The 26,602-nt window shown below is 45.7% G+C and overlaps 1 protein-coding gene across 7 annotated transcripts in view; it reads right to left on the reverse strand.

The window, feature by feature from the left end:
• Positions 1-25,381, reverse strand: part of ncam1a (neural cell adhesion molecule 1a) — a 165,614-nt gene extending 140,233 nt beyond the window's left edge. For 2 of the 7 annotated variants that reach the window (XM_037468124.2, XM_062557984.1), the window contains exon 1: positions 24,985-25,376. In XM_037468124.2, the coding sequence (XP_037324021.1) occupies positions 24,985-25,036 (52 nt within the window). In that variant the 5' untranslated portion in view covers positions 25,037-25,376. Of the gene's footprint in view, positions 1-24,984 lie in introns of all 7 variants that reach the window. The other 5 variants (XM_062557985.1, XM_037468120.2, XM_037468121.2 and 2 more) reach the window with 5 other exon arrangements.
• Positions 25,382-26,602: the final 1,221 nt, after the last annotated feature.

Consider the following 26,602-nt stretch of genomic DNA (forward strand, 5'->3'; position numbering starts at 1 on the left):
TTATTGAGGTTTCTTTAAACCCCCCCCCCGTTTGCAAGGCAAAGGTTTGATGACCACGTACAGGCGTCCCTGAGTTACTACAGCCTCGGCGCGGCATGCCGTTGTCCAAGGTGGCAACGTGGCTTTTGTGTATAGCGCAAGTGTGAATTCTCCTCAAACTGATTTGCAGTGGCACCCATAACGTTTTAATCCCCTACCCCCTTCCTCCTCTTTTCTTCTCACGGGACTCCTTGCCCTCGGCTGCGTGCCATGACACAGCGCAGGCGGGGACGTTCTCATCAATCACACTTAGGGGAATGAAGTGTGAATGAAGTTCGAGATGCGGCGGCGGCGGTGGTGGTGGTGCTGGTGAAAATGGAGCGTAGTAGTCGGGACAGCCTTCACCGCCTCACTGTATCAGAGATGGAGTAGACCGAGTTCTCCGGGTTAGGAGGAGGATCCCCGACGCGCAGAATACCGGAGAGGTGAGTCATGGAACATTCCAGAGATAAGTCCCTCCATCACTGCATATCAAACTTTCCTCAGCTGACCAACAGATTTTAAAACAAGTTGAATGTTTCGTCCTGACTTCAGCACTAATTGAGATGTTTCCACTTCCAGCTCTCCTCAATGATGTACAACCCATAGAATTAACTATGATCTGCTATTTAAAAACGATATCTTCACTTTTCAATGCAGAGCAAGAAGATTTGAAAGTTGCTGGGATATTTTGGGATATGGGATAAGTCACTTGACGCTGATTAGTTAAGGCAAAACAGAGCAGCCACAAACAGACGGAATAACAGTGAAAACAAAATGGCCATTCGATTTGATATTCAGGCTATGTTGCCCTCAGCCTCGACAAACACAGTAGTCCATGCCAATTCCAGGCCAGGCCAACCTCCACGAAGACAGACGGGATTTCATCAAACATGGCCATGCTTTACAGATGTCGTTGTAGCCTGTGATACATCAGAAAACCAGAAGTGATGGCGCCATCGGGTTCATCAGCCGCAGGCGCGCCGATCTGCAGTCGCTTTATTATTGTGGTGAATTAAAAAAGGGATGAATTGATAGTGAAGATGGCAAAATAACTACATAACAAATTCTTTCATCTATATCAAGTTTCATTTCGCAAAAACATGAGAGATTATCAAAGAACTCTGACCATGCAAAATGTCTCGCTCACATATCAGCTGTTGGCATTTCCAATAATAAAAGTTAGTTCAAAATCAACATGGTCAATAAGTGTAATACATGGAAATTGACTTCGAACAACAACAATATTGCTGTGTATTTAACGCAAACACTTTTGACAAAAGGTCGGGCCTGACAAGCAGAAGGGAGTCATATTTAAAACAGCAGCCCTTGTGCATGAATCATTCAAATAGTTACCATGCACCTTGAAGAATGAACACGTCTGAAAATAGACGTGTTGGATGTGTTGATGAGCAGATGCGAAAAAAACCATCTATTCATCATGGGAAAAGTTGCTGCAGTGCAGGCTTTTGCAGCCCCATCAGCTGGCAGCGGATATCTACACGGGAACAATGCTCCTCATTCATCAATCTCTTTTTGTTTTGCTCACGTTGTGTTTTAAACTGTCACGGAATACCTGCTATTCTTTTGAACAGTCTCACAGCCTTCAGTGGATTTGTGCTGCTGAGGCACACACTGTGCCAAGTGTTTTAGCCAGGCAAAGGACTGATAAAGCCACCGAAACGAAAAAAAAGGAGAACTCTACCTGCGTTAAATCACTCTTTTTTAAGTGCAATCATCGCACCGGTATGCACTAAGAGCTGAGACGAGACGGAGGAACTCCGGGTAGGAAGTCTTAAAAAGTCCAAGTCGATTTGCAAACATTTCCTTCAGAAAAGTTGAAAGCCTGCGGCACTCTTTCTAATTTACTGTAAGAGCATCAGTTTAGTTTTTTTTTTTAAAAGAAACCACAATTGAATTAGTTCACCATCCTGTTGAAGCAGCAGTGAAAAATAGGAGGATACCAAAAGTTCCAATATATAAGACAGTATGGAGGTGTCGACATTTTCATATCAAGCTTCTTTAAGGGTAAAGGCTATTAGGACTACAGCGATTCAACTCCTGCATGAAAAAGGATCATTGACGTTCCAAAAATTGGGGAGAAATCAACCAGGCAAGGAAGCAGAGATGAATGTGAATCTATATCCTCCTAAAAAGGCAGGATGTCCTTAAAACGCTTCAACATCCAACTAATTGATGCGGTTTGAAACAGTTTTCCACACTAATATAATCAAAACAAAGCTGGACCACGTGCACGGGAAGATTGAGGCTGGTTTGAGACTTCACCGGGACGCGACCCAGACACACCGCTGCAGACCAAAGGAAACCTCATCAGGGGTTGGATTCCCAGCCGTTGTCCGGTCAGACAATAGACAGCAGCTGCACGGAGACAAGTCCATTTATCTGGACCCCCCAAGAGGCCACGGAGCAGAGCTTTCATTTCCCGGCAACTCACACAGACTTATACCCTTCTCACCACTACAGCTGTACCTCTGTTCACTTACACAGAGTTTCTCCACTAACAGAGAGGCTGTGAAGGCAGTGACAGGCCGAACCGACACACAAACACACACACACGCACTTGCATCAGAGCGCTATACACACGGCGTCTCCCCCGTGCTAACTCACATTTCTCTTCTACGCTGTCTGTCAAAAAAGGGGGCTGAGGTGAGTATGTTGGCCAACCATCGGCGTTACTGAAATAAAAGTGGTGTACCGTGGCATCCCCAAAATGTAATGACACACTGGGCCTCACAGAACCACCACACGTCTTTACTCCCCCCCCGATGAAAAACAAGAAGGCAGGAATGTCGTGTCTCCTGTCACCACATTATGACACGGAGGTGGTAGTCAGAGCAGGCTGCACACTAGCAGTTACTTTATGACTCTGAGAAAGCTCTGAAACAGGTAAAAAAAAAAAAAAGGTTCACCTTACTGTTACATAGCCGTGGACAGCACTTGGAACTACACACAGAGGGGGGGGGGGGGGGGGGGGCACGGCTTGGGTTTGTTGCCCTTACTGACAGCGTAAATATACCAACAGTGCATTCCCGCAGTGAAATTTAACTCCTACAACTCCAATTGACATATCCACCCCCCCTTTCGCCTCCACGTTCCCAGAGCATACCCCTCATTCCCCCAATCCTTATGGCGAGGACCACCAACTGAAAACCCTGATATCCTGTTACGACGGTTGCGCCAACGGAGCAGGCAAATTTCACAAGTGATATTTTTTTTTTTCTCCCAGTACCAGCTCTGGGTGCTTTTTGGAGGTCCAACACAAATAAACGTTCATGCTCGTAGCTCTCCCGCCTTGAAGGGGGTCCGGGGGCTTTTCTTACCAGATGCCTTGTGTTTGATTGAGTGCAGTATCACGGGTGTTTAGTTAGGATCCTGTTTAAATTAGTGACCAACCCCCGAAAAGTGTGGTTTTTTTTTTTTTTAGTGTCTGCAGAGTTTCAAAAGTGAATTCAGCTGTAGGGAAAAATAAAAGCTCAGAAGAACAGAGATGAAAAGGTGCCAGCGACTGCGTACTTTGACTCCTCTCTTTGGAAATAGGGGGCACATCTGCTCGGCTTTTCTCCAAATTAATTTTTAATGGAAAAGAGGTGCGTCTGGTATCCCTTTTGGGCTCACTGGACTGTGTCAGACAGTAGCTTGCTATAGTTTGCTAAAGTTGGAAAAAAGAAAAAAAAAAGAGGGGGTGCAAGGAGAACAAGTAATTACTGTGAGCTACTGTGACAGTCCACATAAGGCAACTGAAGTAAACAAGTGTGTTGCATCAAGACATTTGTTTCACCCAAATGGCACAGCAGATGAGTGCCGTTGTGCATTATGTTTACACGTAGAGCATAACGGCGTTAAAGTATGCCTCTTTTTAGCTGTAGACTAAACTACTGTGCGAGCACATCTGCCAAGGGACTCCAGAAACCTGTCAACGCTGCCACATACATCAAACCATAAAAAAGAAAAAAAACGAAGTGATGGAGATAGTCATAAGCATGCAGAGCTACCAAGGGACACAAAGCAATGCGTCTCCAGTGGAGCCAAAGGCTGCCTGAGCCGCAACGCGCGACGCAGAGAGCAAAGGCGGCAAAAGGAGACGCCTTCAATTGTTGGTTTTGTGTTAAACACCATGGAGAGGAAATGGAAAAGGACGAGTGCTTCCACGGCCACGGTTGCCTTTTTCCAGCAGATTAACATTCAAACAAAATTGGATTGTTATTCCTCCTGCACACAAATGCTAATAAATTTGAAAGTGCGGTTTGGTTTTCATTCCACACCAATCCAGGCGTACGCCTCTGTTAAATTGGGCTTTTTAGAGCGGGTTATGGATTTTGTAATTGCCAACGTTAACCTTTACAGACAGTTATGAGATTATTTCTGTTTGGTTTAGCGAACGCTCCCCTCGTAATAACGGGCTGGGATCGGGCAACGTGGACGGAGAACCTTTTTGCCTCGTTTCTCTCTTGCAAATGCGATTGGCTGACCTGCTGCCACTGCGGAAACGAACCGGATCACCTGACAAATGGGGGGTTTTTTTGTGCTCCCAGTCTCGACAGTAAGCTAACATCGCCGCCCACACGCAACAGAAGAGGGGGGGAGTCGGGATCCATTGGTGCGGCTGCACCAGACTCTGTAATCTAATCCAAAGAAACCAGAGCTCATCGAGATGAATCCGTGGAAGGTCCGTCCCAGCGACTTGCCCGGGTATAATGTTTCTCAAGAGTTAAACCATCAGCTCTGGTGTCGGATCTCCGGAGGTGTGGGAGCTCCTGGGGAATCAGTATCTCACCGCACCCGGTCCTTAATGTGCTCGATGTGTAGATTATCGCTGGTAACACCACGACAATAATTGTGGTGACGTCAATGAGGGCAAAGTGTGTGTAAAAGGGTTTTATTTCTAATGTAGGCATGAAGAAAACGATGACTACCCCAACCTTTCTATGAACTAGGGATGACTCATGTAATCTTCTTTCATAACATGCGTGTTTTTGTCACACTTTATCTGTAGCTTTATTTGCTTTCTCTTAGGCTATGATAGCGGTGACACTAATCCCCAAAAAATGTAGTGGTTTTCCGTTTGATGATTAGCTGACGTTGTGCATAAAGTTTATGTGGCAAACGCACAGTAAGAGAGAAAGCATTGGTTGCTCATCCTATTCAGGCTTGCAGGGAATCCTTTGATCAGAAGTTGCAAGATGGCGCGCAGCTCATCCATAAATGCCTCATCCAATGGCCTCATCCAATGGCCTCATCCAATGGCCTCATCCAATGGCCTCAGTTTTAAACCAAAACAAACCAAGGAATGCCAGCGTCGTGCTTATTTGGCTCAACGTGTCCAGATCTACACGTCTGGTAAAACTCTTTGTCATCCACGGCGGCTGGAAAGCTGACAAAGACGGATGCCCCGTCGCCCCGGCGGACCTTTGTGCTTCCAGCGGCACCAGATCCAGATGGAGTCGTCACTCTCACCGGCGTGAAGGTGAAAGCTCTCATCGTTCCACAGCAGCACGCTGTGGCGGAGAACAATGGATTTCGTGCACTTGGACATATTTGCACAGTTTAAGGAAAAAATAGTTTGACCAGCACTTCAAAGGAGGAGTTCAGTCCCATCAAAACTTTTCACACTGAATAAACGTTGAGCATATCAATGTGTATTCTGAACACGTTGACATTTGAAGAATATGTTCAGCTTAGTTTAAACATGGTTGAACAAAATCGTACAGCAACGTTGTGATTAAAAGTCGTTTGGATCAATATTCAGTCCTAAAAACATTATTATTATGAATAGATTACACTTTAGTGTTGCAACTCATGCAATTTTTTTACCATAGAGAATATCAGGAGACCAATCATAACCACTTAGGAAGGGGCTTATAGGCTGCCTCGTTGATGCGTTTCTGCTCCCGAAAGAGGAACAATCGATGAATGCAGTTTAAGAATAATAAGTGGAAGGTGTATAGGGCGTACATCTGGTGTGTGTGTGTGTGTGTGTGTGTGTGTGTGTGTACTTTGTTTGGCCCTGTTAGGTTTTAACCCCCCTTTGGCACAAATGTGCCAGGCTGAGTCATTGTCTCAGGTGAAGCCAAGCAGAAGACACAGCCGCCCCATTTCTCAAAGCCCCGCCTCACACACACACACACACACTCACAAACACAATGAACCCCCACCTCACCACCACCTCCTCCTCAGCACCACTCTAGGGAATCCATTTTTTTCAGCCTGTCTGCTGAGGGACCTCAGGGATCACATCACGTATCGTTGTGGCGCCCGGGCCTCCTGCCGCCATCAACACGGTTGTAGGAGGGAGTGGGGGGGGGGGGGGGCACGGCTCCACTTCCAGCTCAAACCGGTACACAACCCTCATTATTTATACTTTCTCCACCATTATTAATTCATCAGACTTATATGATATTCCAGACGCAAGTCCAGACGCCGCCACGTCTGTGGTCCCTCCGGAGCACGGCGGGCCCTCGAGTGGGCCCCGCCCACTCTGTCAACGCCCCGTTATTCCTCATCTCTAATTGGGCCTGGTTCAAGGGTCCTGTGATTGCTGGCGACAGCGTGATGGGTGCTGTTGCCTCCCAAAGTCTATTGGGGGGGGGGGGGGGGGGGACCTGTTTGTCTCTTTGTCGTCGAGCAAATACATGTTTGCATTGTTTTCATTCATCTGTAAATATTCTAATAACGTCAATGCAATAACAATGTGTGACGCTCATGCTGTGTCAAAGCCGGGGAAGCTATTTCTTTGTTTGAGATGAATAATTCATTCAACAAACAATACGTGTATTTATATCAGTCTCGTGTCTGTCGAAGGTTCTGCGGGCGGAGCAGTTGAGGAGAGTAGAGATCAGTAGAGATGCACCCATCGATCGGCTGCCGATCAATCCCTGCTATCCGATATCCGAACCGAGGGGGCCGAGGGATGTCGCTCAAACGCACACGGTGGTGAAACAAGTAAGTGGAGAACCTTTCGATACCAAAGCTTAAAAGAAACTAAAGGGAAAAGGCGGGTTGGACAAAAACACGCACTCAAGTGAGTCTACGAGGGTTCTGCGTTACAGTTGTTTACAGAAGCCGGATTTTAAGCTCCTCCAACCAATATTTATTCTTAACAAAGCGGCCAAGGGTCTGTAATGACAAGCACAAAGATAATGTTCAACCTAATGGCGTCATTGGCATTGAGTGTGTGTCAAGCTGCTTTCAGCAATGAAGCTCTTATGAACCCCACTTTAATAAACCAGCACCAGATGACTCAAGAGCCTGCTGGACAAAAAAGAACGAAAATTAAACAAATATCAAAACGTTCATTCATCAATTGGGCCGAGATACGTCCCTCATAATGGGACAATTCATTTTTGTTCTCATTGACAGGGGTACTTGTTTAATGGCATTTGTTAAAAAGTGGTAAAGCATCATTAATGCTGCTTTGAGCTTTTAGCGTGACATACAGTATGTTGTAGTCATCTAGAAAAGGCCGATTGGACTCCAGATTCTGAGCAGTATTTTTATTCACTAAAGCCCAACAAAATGATGCTAAGATGATAGTGGTATTATCAAAGTCCCCGGGCTGCTAATGCATTGCTAGCAATCGCTGACAGGAAGAAAAATTCAATGATTATGGCCACAAATTGACCATAATGTACCTACAGGGGGGTTAACAGGAAGGCTGATGAAGTCCCAATAACTGGTTAGGGCAATTGTTGCCACAAACGTTACTGTCTATTAGAAAGAGAAGAAAAATCCCCGGTAAAAGTCAAATTCGGAAATTGAGAGATACGCCGTTCGACAGATTCAACAATCATGAACTGATTTCCAACATTTCAAAAACCAACTTACAACAACACATTTGTTTACCGTAGGCCTGGCCCTTAGAGAGATGTTTCATCTATTTCAATGATCCACTGGTGGTCGGGGTTAACGCTCTAATGCCCATCATCACCGACCAATCCGACGAGACGACGGGGGCCGCCCATAAATCACCGGTGACTTGTGTCCATTGAGACACATTCAGTATTTGCTGAGGCCGTCTTTATGCGGGAAAAAAAAAGCGAGGCGAGGCGTACGTCGGAGCGAAGGCTTCCGTTTATAGATACGCTGCATGCGGTGTGACAAGAACGAAGAGCTTTGAAGCCAAACTGAGGAATTATCTCAATTCGTCTTCTCCGAACTTTGTGAAGGCTGCGAAGGAGCCAAGTTTCATTTGGTGCCGAAGAATTGTGTCTGCTGCAGTTTCTGTATCTCTCATTAAATTAATCCCTCTCAAAAAGAGACACTTTTGCCTCGTATAATGATAATGAAGTTCTTCTGGGAATTTGTTTTTCTCCCCCCCCCCCGCTCCTTTGTAGAAACCTGGGCTTGAGAAATGGCTCGCTGAGAGACTTGTCGGCGGCGTGAATGAACGAGGAACAATGGAAGACAAATCTCTCCACCCTGAAATGTAAGTCTCTAAGTAAGCAGCCCTCATCAAAGCAAGAAAAAGCAGCGTGTGGAACGAGGTAAAAAAGAGAAAAATAAGAAGTCTAGGAGCTCCCTAAACTCACAGTTGATATGGCGTGACTTCCTTGTGGGTTAATGAATTCCTAACAAGGAATTTAGGCAAAAAATTCATACTGTAAACCACGCAGAAAAAAAAAAAAAAAGGGCACGCCGGATTTCGGAGCACAGCGGCCGGAATGCATCATAACGGAAACGCTCCAGACAAAGAGCACCCTGCACCCACAGCGAGGCGGAGGACAGTGATTAACGAGGCCACACCAGCGGAGAGAGAGCGCGTCTCCGCTATAGTCCACCTCCACCCTGAGCAGCCAGGGCGTCAAAAAAAAACAAAAAAACAATGACAGCAAAGGTAACGTTTCCTTGAAAAAACACCTGCGGTCCTCATCACCTCGGAGGCTGCGATGACCCGCTGGCGAGCGACGTGTCCATTATTATTTAGATGGCTGCACGGTCTCTCAGTGCTGCTGTGAAGCGATTGGGTCGTTTTTCGGCCATGAATTGGAACGCGCCGGACCTCCATCGCTCATCGACGGCCGTTAAAGGGGAGGCGGTACAAACGGCCACACTCGAGGACAAGCTGGGGAAGTGGGGAAGTATTGTATACCAGGACTCAAGCAATGTGTGTGTTTTTTTTTTCTTCTATAAGCTGTGCAAATTGGAATAGCTCACAGCAGTGCAGCGGTGAACACTTACCATCCCGGAGAGCTTTGTTTACAAGGCAAACGACACACACACACACACACACACACACACACACACACACCCCCTTCGCTATTTGTCCCCTTCTCATGTTATTTTAGGATTACATTAACGTATGTAGAACGTATTCCTGTCAGTAATCAGCGATTGAAATAGATTTTGCAGTGCTGCACACTGATGTTGCAATCACAGCAAACCTTCAGAATTAGAGCACTAGTATCTTTCTGATCAGGCATCTGTTAATGTGAATCCATATTAAATACCAAACTATGTCTTTCAAGTAAAGCAAAAACCAACTTTTTTTTTTTTTTTTAAGGTTTCAAAAATTTGAAGCTCTGTTGGAATCCTGGAAATTGAAAACAGACATTTTTTGGAACAACTTCATGATAAAATTCCACTGGGAGACAATGAAAGAGAATGCTGACTCGTCTCCTTGTCCTTATTCTGCAGTTATGTAAATCCAACAAGCCATGTTTGTCGTTCCACTCGAGGTTCATGAGTGAATAGTGTTTTCTCCGAATGACAATATTGAAATACGCCGTACGAATACATACTTAATGACTTAACTTCCCGTGAAATCAAAAATCACCCGTGCACACCGCATCGGCCTTGCGCTGAAGAGACATCCCACGATGCAACCCAACATCGCTTTCCTTTGTGACGCCTCGCTGTAAGACGACACATAAAACCGTCGCTCCATTCAGACTCAACGGGTCTGCTCAAAAAGTAGTCGCTGCAGGAATCTTACGAGGTTCTTTCCCTCCACTTGGTCGGTCGGAGAATTCCCCCCCCAACCCCAACCCCCCCCCCCCCCCGAGCCCCGCTGATCGAACTGCAATCTCCCTGTTCAAACACAGCTGCATCAATGGGCTTCTGTCACACCGCGTACCCCCCCTGGATACAAAAGACACGCACAGCTGCTGCACTGTTGCCCAGAAACTGAATGTCATTTTGGGAATAACCCCCCCCCCAAAATCCACAAACGGGATAGTGTTACAAGAGGCCCGGGTCTCCAGACGTTGCGTTCCAATTTCAGCCCCAGCACCCTACAGTCCACCCATGGATCCATTCTCTGGAGCCCATCTCACTAATGACAGTTCAGATGTCACTGGAATTGTGAAGACAGGATGGAAGGAATTGCATAATTGCACCTTCACTAAGAGGAGGATCCTGCTGCTATTGAGTTTTTGGTATCATTTTCCCCATCACTGGAGACTGACCTGAACCTCTGTTGAATCAATGGATACCGAGTTATGAGCTCGGTAATTTAAAATCAAATTATCGGATGCAGTTTATTTAGTTTGAGTGTCCAACCAAGAATCCTGTTAACGAGCATTTCTGTGAACCTGAAGACAAAAAGCACTCTCCAAAGTGCATCTCCGGGTTGGTTTTTTCCAGCCCATCGAATGTGAAGCAATAGAAGAAATATTCTATTTGATCAGGGATAAACGGCATTGTTGCAAAAGCACAAGTTTATTTCAGCGAGTATAAGCATCATATAAAGTATTTCATGAAACTTACAATTTAAAGAACCAATTCTTATCTTTCCCTTTGCATCTTCTCCCACTGCCCTCTCCCACTCAGAGTTCTCCTGGATGGTCCTCCGTATTTGGTTACATGCTAATGCAATTATTGGGCAGTGGAAGTGGGTTATGTACCCCCCCCCAACCCCCCCCCCCCCGCCTTGCTGAATGAGCTAGTTGCAATCGGCGACCACAAAGCAACAGCGTATTGTGTTTTGTTGTGGAAGACCACAGTTTCCCCCCCCCCCCCCCCAGTGCGGAAGACAATAAGCAGGTCTGTCACCGCTCATCACGACAGAGAGACGTACCGGTGACTCCAAATTAAGAGAACCACACAACGGCCGAGCCCAGACTGAACACCGTCGGCTGACGTAGCTGCTTCATCACCCGTCACAGAAATAGTTGCGGTCGATGGGTCCCTCAATTGAGCACCCTTCATGGTCCGCCATGAATAGACCAATTCTACTCAAAACACACGTATCTGCAAAATCTGTGAAAGACAGGGTGCACTTTGTGCTAGTTCATGTAGTCCATTCTAACAATAACACCCGAAGAATTGCCCCTTCTCCAAACAAAACATGGTTTTGGGGAAATTTGTCAGGAAATTCTCCTGCAGTTTTTAAACCCAAAACCTCATCGGAATATGACGGAGCTAAATGTGACTACCACCGCGGTTCACTCCATCACGAGTGGGCGGGAGGATGTAATTGGGCCTGGGCCCAATTTCTTCACCCCCACATTCTGTTAGTGCTCCCTTTGTTATGCAATATTGCCTTGTTTTGCATCAAGCTAATAAAGACGGAGGTGCTAAAACCCAAACGATCGACACAGAGACATTCGCGTTGTAGCCGTGCGCCTCTTTCTTCTGCCATCAGAGACCGACACTTTGCGCCATTTGAAGCAGGTACAAATGTTTTAAATAAACGCAGCAGGGCTTGCTGGGGGTTCTCCCTCATTAACCTGACAGGTATTCTATATTTTCTACATTTTGAGGCTGCTCTGCAAGAAGGAGCTGACATTTAAAGCCCCCCCCCCCCGAGAGGTACTGAAGACATCGGGCTAAAAAGAAGAGCCATATCCGTGAATGAACTAATTAAGCTCCTCAATGTCCTCGACAAAACGGTGCCCTGAGATTGTTCTCTGGAATAGCAGTAATGAGAAAGAGAAAAGACAGAAGGGCAAGAACGTTGGGAGAAAAGCTGGGGCATGAACTGGGGGGGGGGGGGGGGCGGGGGTGGAGGGAGGGGTAATGTTTGACCTCATCCTCAAATGCCCAAGGGGTGTACACAGTTCAAAAAAAACCGGGGAGGTAACAGGTTCAATCGCCTCGTGTTCCGTTCCTCGGCGAGTGGACCTGCTGCATTTCCGAATGCGACGGGCCGTCATTTCTCATCTTTGTTCTTCTTCCCTCGGTAAGGCTCATTAAAGTCGGTAAACAGTGCGAGCTGTGCTCTCTAATGAGCAAATGCTTCTGTAAAAAGGGCTTTGTCCTCGGGAAGCTGGCCATGTCAGCTAACATTTGATGAAAAAAAACACACACACACACACACACACACACACACAGTCTCATGCACCTCAGGACCAGAGCAACCAGGCCATTCTAAACAGGCCCATTTGTGTCCTCAAGCGCCTCATTTTCATTGCCCCCCCCCCCCTTCTCCCACTTTCTGTACTCCACTTCCCATGGAAATGACCATTCGCTCTCCGTCCTGACAAGAGAACGCCGAGTCACTCCAGCGCGACTTCGCCCTGTGAAAAACCGACACGGTGATTAATGGCAATCTGAGACTTGAAGTGTGGGGGGGGGGACAAAGTCCTCGGAGGTGTCCGTGGCGCAGGGTGGCAGCTTAAAAGGAACAGCGCAGTCCAAAGCATCAGTGGAGCTTTGGACTGCGCTGGCGTGGCTGAGACGGCTTTCTTTGAGATGGCGAGATACGGGGGGGGGGGGAAACAAACGCGTGGCATTTGGAGTCGCTCTTTCTCCCAGACAGCGGGTCGGCCACTGATAATTGATCCGCCCAGGGCTCACTAGTCACTCAGTGATTCTGAATAACGAGAGCGGCTTCTGTGAGATGAATCCTCACGCATGCAATAATGCTGTGATGTTCCAAAGAAAGTGGAATATTTCTGTAGAGAGGAGAGCACGACCAACGACACAATTACAGGCTATACAATATATACGCTACTGGCTACAAAGTTCATTAGAACTATATTATAAAAGTAAAATGAAACCTCGCAGAGCTCTGTGACGGTGCTGTAGAAGGCTGAAGGATAACTAACGCTGAATAAGGCTTTATCCTACAAAGCCTACATGGTCGTATCCAGGATTTTAATTCAGAACCCCAGCGGTCAAAAGGTGGTGGAGGGTCTTAGTGCCCCCGGAGTAGATGACTGTTGCCGAGAGGGGATTTAGGGGAAAAAAAATAGCTATGGTGGCAAAAAAATGATTAGAATATAGAGGGCTCATCTAATTGAGCATGTGAATATCATCAGTAAATGCCAAGCTGTTTAACCCAGACCTAAATTCATGACATTCTGGGGTCGAGGTATATTCTTAATCAAACGATTTGACCGACAGGACAAAAGAACATTTACATTTTTAACAAAAGAATATCATAGAAAAAGAAAAAAAAGACTCTTTCTAGTTCTTTGTCTGAGCTAAGCAATTATTATTAAAGCATGGCTTGAACTAAGCAGTAAATCTTGATCTTGATGTCTACCCACTTGACCAAGCTACATGTGCTCCAGAGCCATTAAAACCGTGGCAGGGCGGCATCTGGTCCACTTCATCTCAGCGTGATGCTATCAGAGGCAGGCGCGTGCTATCTGAAATCTGACTGGTGAAGCTGTGGAGAAACAGTAAGGCTTTTCATCCCCAAATGTTGAGACATGTCGCATAGTGAAGTCATTTCCAAGTGGTGAACCTCAGTAGATGTTACTTCTCCGGCTGAATTCGGACTATGGAGACCCCAGATCTTCATACGGCACAAACAACCCAAGCTCTTTGTCCACAAGACAAGGCGGACAGGGGAAATAAATCATTCAATTGTTTCTTGAATTAAGTGACCAATTTGGCTTTTCCAAATAATCCAGCTTGTAACTACCCAGTCATGAAATTAAATCGCACACTGTACGATCGTCTTCACCCCGGGAATACGCCCCAGCATTAATGGTTTGTAAGAGTGGGGGTTTGCACTCTCACGACAATGTTTTGAGCTGGTTGGGCATCGGAAGCAACTCTGGCCACTCATACAGTACATGCAATAGATACAGTGTACAAAAGTAGCCAACACATGAAATGCATGCCCCAAAAAAAAAGGTTATTCACTTTCAAAAAACAAAGAAATGCTCCTTACTGGCATTTCTTATTGTTTGTTCAGCTCCAGATTTTATTTTATAGAGTTTATTGATTGGTTATTGCTTTTAGAGAGTGTGATTTGTGCTCCACGCAAAGACACCATGACGGCTGAAGATGTGCAAAATGGGTTTTTGACAAATTCACATGCCAGGGATCCTACATTTCATTTTTACCTTACCGAAAATCCTGCAAAAAAAAAAAAAGGCCATTTCTACATCACCCGTCAACATTCATGCATCAACAGAACAAAGTCGGTCCTCCGAACCGGGGACAAAAAGTCTCCTGGTATCCATTTTCTAATGCAGGGATCATTTCTGACCCGTCAAGAGGAGCAAAATAATGACTCGTCTACAGAAGTCTGCAGTTAACGGCGGCTTTATTGGAGCCGCAGAGCATCACGCAGAAACGCCTCGCAGATCAAATGAGACAGCTGTCAGTCAGGACAGTGGCTGTTCAAGCCGGAGACATAATCAGGCCATGAAACACGTTTGACTCCTTTCAAGGAGAACATGGCTTGATTCGTGACTTCTAAGGCTTCTTTCATCTCACACATTTAATTACTAAGGGTAATAAAAAAAAAAAGTCAAGTAAGGCTCTAAGGAAATATATTCTAAGAAAGGAGAAGGAAGGAAGGCCCACATTGATCAGACAACTAAACGTTGTACAGGGCGTCCTACAGGACAAAACCCGATCACGCTTTCCCTAAAAAAAAAAAAAAAAAATCGAGGAATAAAAAAGGTCCACGAGGCGTGTGGCCGTGTCCAACAACATTTCTGGTCTCGGTGAGCTTTTACTACACGGAATGGGGCTCCGGCGACCGAGGGGGGGGAAACAATGAACCCAGAGGGAGAAGAGCCCTGCCGACTCAGTGGTTCCTCCTTGACAACACTTTGCATTGTGTGCCGCCTCCATCGTCCTCCACCCCTCCTCCCGCCCTCCACCTTTGTCTGCATCACCACCCCCCCCCCCCCCCCCCCGGCACACAGTGAGCCTCTCCTGGCGCCTTTTCTTCCACAATGCAGTTAGTGTGAAAGCCTAATAAATTACAGACCTCTCTTGATCTCATCAAATGCAGCAGCCTGACCATAAACGCATAATGGAAAGGACCCTTGGAGGGGTTACAGCCGGGTCAAGTCGCTGGGATTGTCTTCAAATTTCGAAATGTGATTGGCTGTGCTTGCTTTATCTTAAAATATCGAAAAAATTCAAAAGCGAGCTTCCATCTTGGTGCACATTTTAGGGGATATTTTGAAGCGAGGCTTTTGGAGTATGTGGCTTAGATTCTGAACAGAAAGCACAGAATTATACTTCATATGCAACAAATATACTAGGAGGGCATCTCGCCTGTTTACTCCAAATATTTTTTTAGTCACAGTTTCTCTGTAAATCAATTTTCAAACTGAATGCACAGCATCTAAACTCTGCACAAAATCAGAACATGAATAATGAATTGCAAGTAACATGCTTGGTATAGTATTGCATTTACTTGGTTTCTTAATGTGTTCACACGGATTCACACATCAATATTAGTTTGCTCCCATATGTCACCCCCCGAGGCTCGGTGCAGTACACTCAATTATTGAAAAGTAGCTCACCATGTAGATTATATTTTAATTTGACAGATCAAATCCCACTTTTAACTATTGTAAAAATGTATGCCTCTATTTCCAAGGATATTTAAAAAAATATATTCAAGATTTTTTAATTTTACCTTTGATGCCCCCTGCCATTTTTCACAATGCATGAATCATTCACTAAAAACTGTAATACAATATATTCTTAAGCAACAAAAGGTAACCTGGTTTGAGTCAGGGACCTTGTATTCCGGGTCACTTTGTTTCACTTATGGCTTATGAGCACCTTTGATGGCGTTATGCTACAACCACCTGCTACCAGCCCGACGCAAAAACACCATCCATTTTGATCCGTCTGACCGCATCAACGTTCGCATGCGACTTCCGCACGGGCAGCGGCGGTGGGGCTCTGCTCGTGTGCAGCTGACGCATTAGATTGTGGGCAAGATTTTTACCAGTTAATTAGATGATATTTGATCAAACGCTCCACAGAGTCTCCGCGCTGCATCCGCTGTCAAATCAACAGCGCTCAGATGTGTCTCTGTGTCTCCTCGTTTCCATAGCGTTACCTCCCAGCCAATTTCACAGCCATGTCCTTAGAGGGAATTGAATACGGTGAATTAAAAACACAAACACACACTGTGTTATAATTGCTGCACCTTTGCCTTTGTGGAAAACAGCAACAAGGAAACAAAGGATGACATCTCTGAGGCCGTTTAGACATTTCGGAATAAAAAAAAACATAGAAATATTGACCCAATATCATTTAATTTGACCACAAATGAAGATTCTCACACTAGCCATTTGAAATGATGTTTTTTTTCTTGGCCGCTGAATTCACTGCATGGCCTTGAGTTTTACGTTTCTGCAGACGGAGCCATTTGAATGCAAGGCCAGGCCGAGTACAAAAAAGCTTTACTAGGCTTAAATAAGAATTGTGTTCTCAGCTTCCACATGGCCATTTAAGATTAAACAAAATCTGGAAACATCATTTAAATATCTGGGACTTTGCCGCTTGGCAAAACTGTCCGTGTTTGTGCCACGTGAGCTCGTGGAAACATGTCGTTGTGGACTTTTGCTGGCATGGCGTGAAAACAACACGGAGCCACAGAGGATGCTCGCCTCAAGAATGCGCTCCCTGACAATGATGCCAATTTAGAAAGTAAACAACTCCACAGAATACAGTGCGGGCTGCACATTGTGCCTTGTTCTCATCTCCCAGAAGACGCACTTGTTTTTCCTCCCCCCCGCCCCTTGGTTTTCTTTTTATGTTCTTCCCACAAAGGCTGGGACGACTTGGCACCTGGAGGAGGCCAGCCAATCACAGTGTCCCGGGCATGAGCTAACGACCATTGCTAGGCATTACATCATGGTGATGAGTCACCTCCTGGGATTAAGAGTCAGCGAAACGCTGAACCAAATACACCACGGCTTAGGACGGCTCGGGAAGGGTAACGCGAGGCGATGATGTCCGATTGGAGAGTCCGTCCTTACGCTTATATGTACAAACAAGGTTTAAAAAAAAAAGGTTTAAGAACTCACAGTGAAATTGTGTCCGACAACTCTGGCTCAGGTAAACTACAAGAACGCTGAGTTTGAAGCCGCGGTGCCAAAACACAAAGTCGTGCAAACAACAAAAAGAACACTGCAGAAAGCCACCCACACTTGGCTCAATGTCAGTGGTGGCCAGCAAGATCACATGGTTGCCGTCTCCCAAACACAACTCAACAAGCTTCTGGACTGCTCACAAAATATGATGCTAAATTTGTATAATTACAGTAAGCTAGTTATATTTGAAGTACAATGTTGCAAAATGAATGTAAAGGCAAAATAACCCAATACCTTCGACTGTTTCGACTTAATGGCTATTATCCCAGCTTTGCAAAACACATCGGCTGCAGTCCATTACGCAAACCTCTCATAGCAGGAAGGGCGGGAAAACGCATTTTAATGGAGTGCAAAAATAGAGCCCAACCGATGATAGATCTCATTAACTATGTACTCTGTGCATTGGCATAAACTGACGTGGCATACTGTTGAGTTGGTAACTAAAAAGGTGGACTAGAATAAAGTTAATAGCAGGTCATGCAAGTACAGCAACATAAACATGTTGAATTACTGTGTTAGAGTGTGGGTATGTGACACAATAACAGAGATGTCTGTCTTCCACGCAGTTAATATAAGCTATTTTCCTCTTTTCTCAACAACTGGTTTTGCTCAGCTTGTGGCGCTTACTATTTTACAGTAGTGTCAGCCTTTGATTGGCTGCTCAGGCGCTCCCTCCTTTGTCCCGGCATTGGGATGTGGGACAAAAAAACGCAGCAATGAAGTACACTCCAAAACCCAACTGGCAGAGTGCTGGTCCATGTTGGATGCACACTTTTTCAATTCAGCACACAAGTGGCACATGCTGCTTTACTGACCTGAATAGAAGAGGCATTTGAAGCAAGTAAATAAAAACAAACTACATATCGGCCAAGAGCAGAGTAGGGTTGATGCTCGACCTGAGCCCGGCGGGAAGAGGGGGTTCAGGGCAAATTTGGCCTACTTTACATGGTGTTTGAAGTTGTTTTTTGGTAAAAACATGGTATTAAAATGATGGACTTTCAGATTGTCTGGATATGTGATTTCAGCTCATAATTCACATAGGGACACACAATCACAATCAGTATTGTGTGGAAAACAAGAGCAACAATTATCCCTGTGAACAACAGGTGTGCAAGAAAGAGAGCGGCCTCTTAAGATGGTTTGAAAAGCAGGATTTCCGGGTAGAAATAAAGCAGGTGTGACAGGTCGAGGCTGCTGAAATCCTGGAACAAACAGCCTTATATTGCCTTTACCTCAATGAGTCCCTAAGCTGCGGCGCCAGTGAAAAAGCCCATAACGTTACGGAACTGGCACTCTCCATCTTAGCGGCGAGACACGCAAATACCATGCAAGAGCTGTGTTGACAATTACGTTGCCAGAAAGACAACGTCGCCGATTCGCACTGAAGACGGATGATGGTTCTCAGATGGGTCTCTACGTGGTGACCAAATAGCCTGCAGCGCTGTCCGGTTCCCGTTTCTGAGTGTACAGAAATCCGCTTTTTTGGAGGGCGTCATTCAACGTGTTTCTATGACACGTGAAAAAGTGACAAAGGGCCAAGAACCGGATGCCAATTTCTCAAAATGGGAGCCATTAGCCACCTGGCAGCTTCCAGTGCTGGGCCCTGCATTGTTTCTACCAGCTCAAACACCTACAGGACGGACACTGACGGCGAGGCGGACTGCACCACCAGGTGTCTGTGCTTGGGCTGAGCACCTGTGGAGCAGGAGCCAGTTGAGTCCAGGCCCGAAGGGCGGAACGTACCTCACCGGGACGGGACTCCGTGACCCGTTGTTAACGCTGCAGCAAAAGTCAGGGGGGGTGGGGGGGGGGGGGGTCACAAGCATCGTTGACTTTTCCCACATCGTAACCGGCATGGCGCGTGCAGCACACACGGGACATGCAACACAGACAGAAGCACCAGAGGCATTGTAGCCAGGACGGGGGGTGGGGGGGGAGGTTAATAGTGCATGATGTCGACCAGCAAATTTCAACACGCCTAGCTTTGCATAACCGTATGCCGCAAGTGTATCCTTAAGTGTTGAAGCATCAGCATGAACAGTCTTCAAGAGGATGATGTTGCTTTTCATGATCGTTACTCAAAAGGCTCAGTTGAACTAAAGGGACAATCAGGCACAACCTCCTACGCACTGCAAACTGCCAGCGATTCATCGTCAAAAATGGTTGATGATGTTACCGCAGTTGAAGAGTTTTACATTTCTATGTTGAGGTATTGTATATTCATGCATGTTCACATTTTTGGTCCCCTGGAAACAGGTGAAGTGTTCAGTAAAGGAAACTGAAAAGCATCACTTGTCCCAGTGGAGTATTGCGACAAGAACACTCAGAAGTCTCTTACTTTTACAGACAGAAATACCATCTGTTCACCAGTGTAGTCCAGAGGGAAGTAAGTAAGAATAGTGGCTGAACAAATAAATGAATAAATAACACTAGGCCCTGCGCTAACAATAAAGAAAACGGGAACATCTATACAAACAGGAGCCATTCCAAATGATCTGTGGTTGTATTTCTGGAGGCAGCTCAATGAGGACGGGGGACATCATGCTGGGGTTCCGTTAAGCAGTGAAGAAGCCCATTGTCACCTAGGTCATCCTCGGCGGACTTGGCAGCTTCACTAAAAAAAACAACTCAGGAAAAAAAAGGATACATCTAAAATAAAGGAATGCAAGGCTGGAGGCCAAAGCAAACCGTGCACGGGCTGAGCCGAGCCGAGCTGGAGAACATGGCGGTGTCATTGTTAACATCAAGCACACATTTTAGTTCTGAAAATTACCCCCAATTCGCCCTGCTGAGATGCTTGATCTTCATTGAAGAGAAAAAAGGAGTTATTTAGAGCCGCGTTCAGTTCAACCAGAAGAAATTGACCGGAGCATGGAGAGTCTGAGTATCTTTCAGTACATTTTCACACTTTTTGAGAATTTGAACGAGCGGACCAGTACATAATCATCAAATCAGAAGTTTATGTATAACATCAAAGACTCAACCCTGAAGGCATATTTCAATGCCATGACAACCCTGAGACATTTCTAAAAACTAAGAGTGCTTTGGTAAATTCACTTGGGTTGTGAAACTCTTAATAATTTAGCCAGTTTATCAAAGACACGGCAAAACAAAAATGCTGCTTAATATGCTTGGCAGTTTCTCTTATGCAGTTAGCATTACCTAGTTAGCATATTAGAAAATACATGCCATACGATACCATACCATCAATAAGGGCGGAAATGTATCTAAAAATGTTTTTCCAAATGCAATATGAGAAAAGGAAGTTTCCCCTTTTAATGGATTTTGAGGTTCAAGTGGCCTGAGCTTAGTCCAAGCCAAAGAGTGGGTTGCTTACCAATTGTGCACTTCCGCACATATTGTGTTTGGCAAAAGAAACTCTACCAAGGAGTGGAGCATTGAGAGGGGGATGGGGGGGTGGGGGAGCAGGCCCCCTTCTGAATAACAAGCCCATCTCCGTTTTTTCCCCCCCTTTCTCCCCCAACACTCACTTCTCTTTGGGACGCCTTCATTGCTCACACAATACAAATCACTGGTCTCCATTCATGCACTGATTAATATGCAAAGACAGCCCATCCTCATCCAACAGTCAGGAGAGAAGAAATATAAAAGCCAGCCGAGTCATTTTGAACCCATCTGTTTTTGGAACTGTCTGCGCTTTTTTGATTTAGCATAAAGAAGCACTGTGAGGTGACGCGAATATTTGGGTAATGCATCAAAGTCTCATTTGATCATCGTTTTTACCTTCATGTGAAGTCGTATCAACTGATCTGCAAACAGCCACTGATGACATTGTGACTGATCTGTATTCATTGAGTTATATTCTCCTTGTTTTAACAGTTTAAGTATACATTTTAAGTATTAATATGTAGTCAATCTGGGATTAGAACTGAAAATAATGCTACTTTTTGACTGTGTATAACTTATACGATGTCGGAGTAGGAGCCTGAGTCGAAACTGGGTTTAGTTTGGTGCCTGCACCGATGAGAATCTGAACAATATAAGCTGCAATACATGTGTACGTCACTTTGGATGCAGCATAGATTGTGTTACCACTACAGAGCAAAGTTCCAGTTTTATTCTCAGCGCAGACTAAAAAAGCGCCTTATAATTTCCCCTTGTTTGGCTGCTTTTTCCAGTTCCCCCAAGTCAAAAATAGCCCGTATTATTTTCATAGTGGCTTTGAACTCACCACAGCAGTTAAATTCCCATATGTGAGCCATTTAGGAATTGTGTATTTTTTTTTCCCTCCCTCTGAATTTCAAGTTGAACTTCTTTTTCTCTTTTTGAAGTTCAGCTCTGCGCTGTGCTCGTAGTTTTACTGTATATCCCAAAAAAGGATCATTATATCAAACTTACAGTTCACATGTCTTATGATTCAAAAGCACACAGATACCGCTCTGCTTTTTGACCCACTGTCTCGAGTTTCCAATAGAAACTGCATAAATGGAATAGCAGGTGCACTGGTTGAACAATAAAAAGATGTCCTATCAGAGGAGGAAAAAACACACAATTGAGGAAGTCCCGTTTGAGTAATGAGCATAAAGACTGTCAGACACCAAAACACTGCAGGCGCTGCTCTTGCACTGCGCTTTGTGTTTTACGAGGGCTGCGGTCGAGGCTCCAAAGAAAGTCTTAGTCATCTAACACTCAAACGGTTTGTCGACTAAACAATTAGGAAATGAGTTTCTCACCAAGGAATCCCACCAAAGCACTACTCTAAATATAGTGTGCCCCAGGACTGTTTCAAAAAGGGCCCTTGGAAATAAGACATTCAGCATGAAAATGTATAAATAAACAACAACAATTGGTTGCTTAATCAACTTAGTTAGTTTTCACAATGAGCCCCACGTTATCCACAGACTCCACAGCTGATTCAACCTCTCAGCGACAAAAAATGATCAAATTTCCCAAATTCTGGCCAACAGTCTGGAATTGTATGGTGGAAATAGTCGTCGGGCCTCAGCAGTCGCCAGGCGTCCACGTCCTTCAAGGGAGGCCCTCTGATTTGAACCCCAGAACGGGCGTGACCAACAGTTTTGTCTCTCTGATTAGCCCCAGGTCACCTTACACTCTTTCAGGTTGCAGAATGATGACTTTGGATATGGCAGATCAACTCCCAACAGAACAAGGCCAGAACTGGTAATAAAAGCTGGACTCCATCCATCTGGCTGCAGACGGACCAAGACAAGAAAGGCCACAGTCAGTCTCCACTCCTAAAATCCTATTCCATTAAATATGGCCGTTATTCAATACCCTTTTTTTAAAAGGTGGTGTAGTCTTCCCATGCTAATGTTTTTGACTGGACTCAAAAGTGTATCCCCATTGACCTGGAACACGAACTGGGAATCAATACATGTAATTGAATTACTCAGCCTTCCAACTGTGGTATCGTCATTACCCTTTTAATAAACCCCAGGCCTATCAAATAATGTGATCAATTTCTTTGAATCTCTTCCTCTATCGCAGAAGAGCAGAGCTGAGGCCCTGTTGTCTAATTATCTCCCTTTTGATTCCTTTGACTTCCCCCTCCCGTATGAGGTGCACAGAATTGCGGGGGCGGCGGAATATTCCAGCGGCATCGTGAATCACAGAAAGAGAATCATATCCCAATGGTACTCGGTGCGGTGACAGTTTGACACTGGCAGCAAAGGTTTGATTGAAAAATACCTTGCAACAGGACTTCAAAGCTGTAAAAATGAATGAGAAAGCGATGTGTATACCTCCAACGGTCCACATTTACGTGCATTAAGGGGTTTGCAAATACTGTCAGGTGACAGATCTGCAGGTTGACACGAGTCATGACCAAGAACTACATTGGCCCAGTTTTAGCTAATCACCAGTCCTGTATGTTCAAAGGTTTGTCCACCAGAGGGTACTGGTTTATTTTTAAACTTAAAAGCTCAGTGCGCTTCATATCTTGGTCACAATTCCTTTATAACAAATGGGCCCTCGGTGTGTCATCCATAGATCAATCGCCTATTCAATATTTACCTCAAATGCACACATTGGCATTACAATAAGTCTGTTTTTTTTGTGACAAAAGTAAGACTTGAGGCCTAAAACAGGAAATGGATAGAAGAAGATGCGAGACGAATGGTGCAATCTAAACCTGAGGTTAGAATAATCATCCTTGAATATTGGCACTGCGTTTTTTTAAATCGTGAAGTCAAACCATTCTAGCCCTCTCCTGAGGGTCCTCAAACTCCACTTGGAGCACACAGTTGCAGTCTAAAGAAAAGAGGGGGCAGATGCAGGGAGGGACGGAGGAAACAAGAAGCGGCAGCGGTGGGGGTTGAGGGAGAAATGCACCCCCCCCCCCCCCCGCCTCCCTCCTATATAACCATGGGAGCGCTTGGATTGGATTCTATTGTATACATTGAATGACTATTCACTTGAGCTCAATGGATGACGGATTCCCTCCCGACCTTTACGAAACCAAATAAAAATGTTTAAAAAAAAAAAAAGAATCGGATCGAATGAGCTGAGCCGGACCCAGTGGGCGGTCAACGTCATTCGGCTCCTGGAGGCGCACTGCGCTATTAAGTTGGAAACTCAACTGTTCTTATTTGGTGAAGATCGCTAAAAAAAAACAAACGCAGGTTATGTCACGCGAAGAAGGTCGGAGGCTGATGGTAAACTGAAAAAAATCCCACACTGACACATAAACGCACGATAACGTTTCCGTGCCAAAAAAAAAAAAAATCCGGTGACGGCCACGCGCGAGCGCATCGATCCCACGAATAGAGTTCAAGCGCGTGCTAGTGAGAAAAACACCATTTGACCACTTGTTAATATATTTAATAATATATATTTTTAAAGCCGTTTTCAACGGACTGAAACAAAGCATCCCCCGCAAGGAGCAAGCGACGCTCCTGACCCCCCCCCATGTGCGTCACGGCCGACCCTGCAGAAGTGAGAAAGCAGAGGTGGACTTTAGGGTGAGCCGTTCAGTTTTTTTTGGGGGGGGGGGGGATTTCACATTTGGAGCGTGCAACCATGTCTTATGCACAACCGAAAAGAGTGGACGCTCTATCTGCTGGCTTCTCGAAGGAGGGAGAGAAGGAGGGGGGGGGGGCACAGAGGCGAGAATCCCTGCATCACCACCAGTCCCCAATCGCAGCCAGCATCCACGAACCTTTACCCCGCACAAATGAACTCGGGAGTCCATCGCGGACCGACACGCACACGCGTGAATAAAACAGCCACAGGGAGCAGCGCCCTGCGGGTCGCGATCCACCACCGAAGGAAGCGCAGCGAACCTGTTCCTTAACTGTGGGGTTTATAAAAGCCCGAGACGCTCCGCTGTAGTGCGCGGAGACATTCAAAGACGGCTCCTGATACGGAGGAAAACACACACACACACGCGCACGCACGCACACATTAAAAAGGCGTCGCAGTGTCCTATTTGCACGCGCGTTGCGTCTCTAAAGAGCGCGACGACACTCGGCACTTCTCACGAGAGAAACTTTTGGTGGAAATCTTGCCGGTTTCCGCGCAGCAGCGGCGGCGGCGGCTCCGAACCCGACCGCCCCCGTCCCCCCCCCCAGTTCCCCCCCGTCCCGGAGTCAGCGGCGAGGAGCGAGGATGCTGCCGGCGGGACCCGGAGGATGCTGCTCCGGAGTCAGGGCAGCTCGGCCTTGCATGGCACAGATTTGATATTTTCTAATACCGTAGAGGGAATAATAAACACACGACTCACCTGCACAGCCGGCGAACAGCAAGCCCCAGACGAGGTCCCGTATTTGAAGCATTGTAATGTGTCACAGATATTCTCCTTTGAAGAGCAGACGCACTTTTTTTTGGTTGTGGAGGGGGGAAACAAGCGAGGTGTCTCTCCTGAGCAGAGGAGTGTGCTGGTGGTGGTGGTGGTGGTGATGTGGGGGGGGGGGGTGGGGGAGAGAAGAGAGAGAGTAAAGAGAGACGTTCTCAGGGACGACAACTGCTACCGGGAGGAATCTTGGTCCTTGTCGCTTCCCGTGTTCAACGGCACAATGAGTGACAAGCAGCAGCCGTAGCACGCACTCACACACTCATCCACTGCGTGGCCACCAACACGAATTACTCCGCCCGGGTAGGCAATACCCTCACGCGCCCACACACACGAGAGGGAGGGAGAGAGAGAGAGAGAGAGAGAGAGGGGGAGAGAGAGAAGGAGAGGGAGGGAGGGAGAGAGAGAGATGGAGAGGGAGAGAGAGAGAGAGAGAAAGAGAGAGAGAGAGAGAGAGGGGGGGAGAGAGAGAAGGAGAGGGAGGGAGGGAGAGAGAGAGATGGAGAGGGAGAGAGAGACGCGCGCACACGCGCGCACAAGAGGGGGCGGGCCGAGGTGAGTGCTGTAACAAAGTAGTGCGCAGAGCTGACAGTTAGACAGCAGATGGTCACCAGAGGCTCTAATTCGGATTACGGAGTTTGTAACCAGCTAACTGGGGTTTAGAGACACATGGTGCAAGATAATTATTCTGAACGCTGGACCATTTCAAGTGTAGTTAAACAAATAGAAACGTTTAGGATATTTATCAATTATAGAAATCATGCATTTGCTTTAAATCAAGGTATTATTTGGCATTTTATGGACTATTTCTCGATTTGGCCGTTCTTCCAGTCGGTTGTGTTCACAATCATAACTTTGCCAGAGGACAATCTTGAAGAAACTACTTCAATAACATCGACAGAACAAAAGGTTAACCCAGCTTTGACATATTATTGCCATGCTTTTCATAACAACTGGCATATTAACAAATAGCTGCTAAAAAACAGAGTGAAGTATTAATTTAAGTCAGGCAAAAACAAATGAAAAGTGCTTTAAACTTGCATTCTTCCTAATGGCCAGCAGGGGGCGAATCTTCTGGTTGCGAATATAGGTCATTCATTACGTGAGAAATCATTTTGAACACAAGTTTAAAGTCTCCATGTCTAAATAAGTATTTTGCACACACACTTTAATGTTCATTTAATAAAGCATCGGGGCCCATTTAAAGTAAAATAGATGATAAAGCAGGGCACGCTTAAAAAGTTCAGTCACAAAGATTTATATGACAAACTGAGACTAATCATTCGTTTCTGCTGAAATTTAGCTTTGGGACCACTTGATGGAATAATTACATCGCAACACAAAATAACAACACTAAACATCGATACTGTTTGACAGTTGTATAGATAAAGATGCAAATCCATACCTTTCCTTTGAAGCAGTCAGTAGGTTGTTTTACCATTTTTATAGTTTTTATATTTTCTTCAGTGAATCCTCTGAGCTCTGTCATAATCACATGTCGATTTAACATTTTTTTAAGGAACCATGAGCTCCCCACCTAAAAGGTCTT

Source organism: Pungitius pungitius, chromosome 16 (genome assembly GCF_949316345.1).
Source record: "Pungitius pungitius chromosome 16, fPunPun2.1, whole genome shotgun sequence".
Taxonomy (NCBI): Eukaryota; Metazoa; Chordata; class Actinopteri; order Perciformes; family Gasterosteidae; genus Pungitius; species Pungitius pungitius.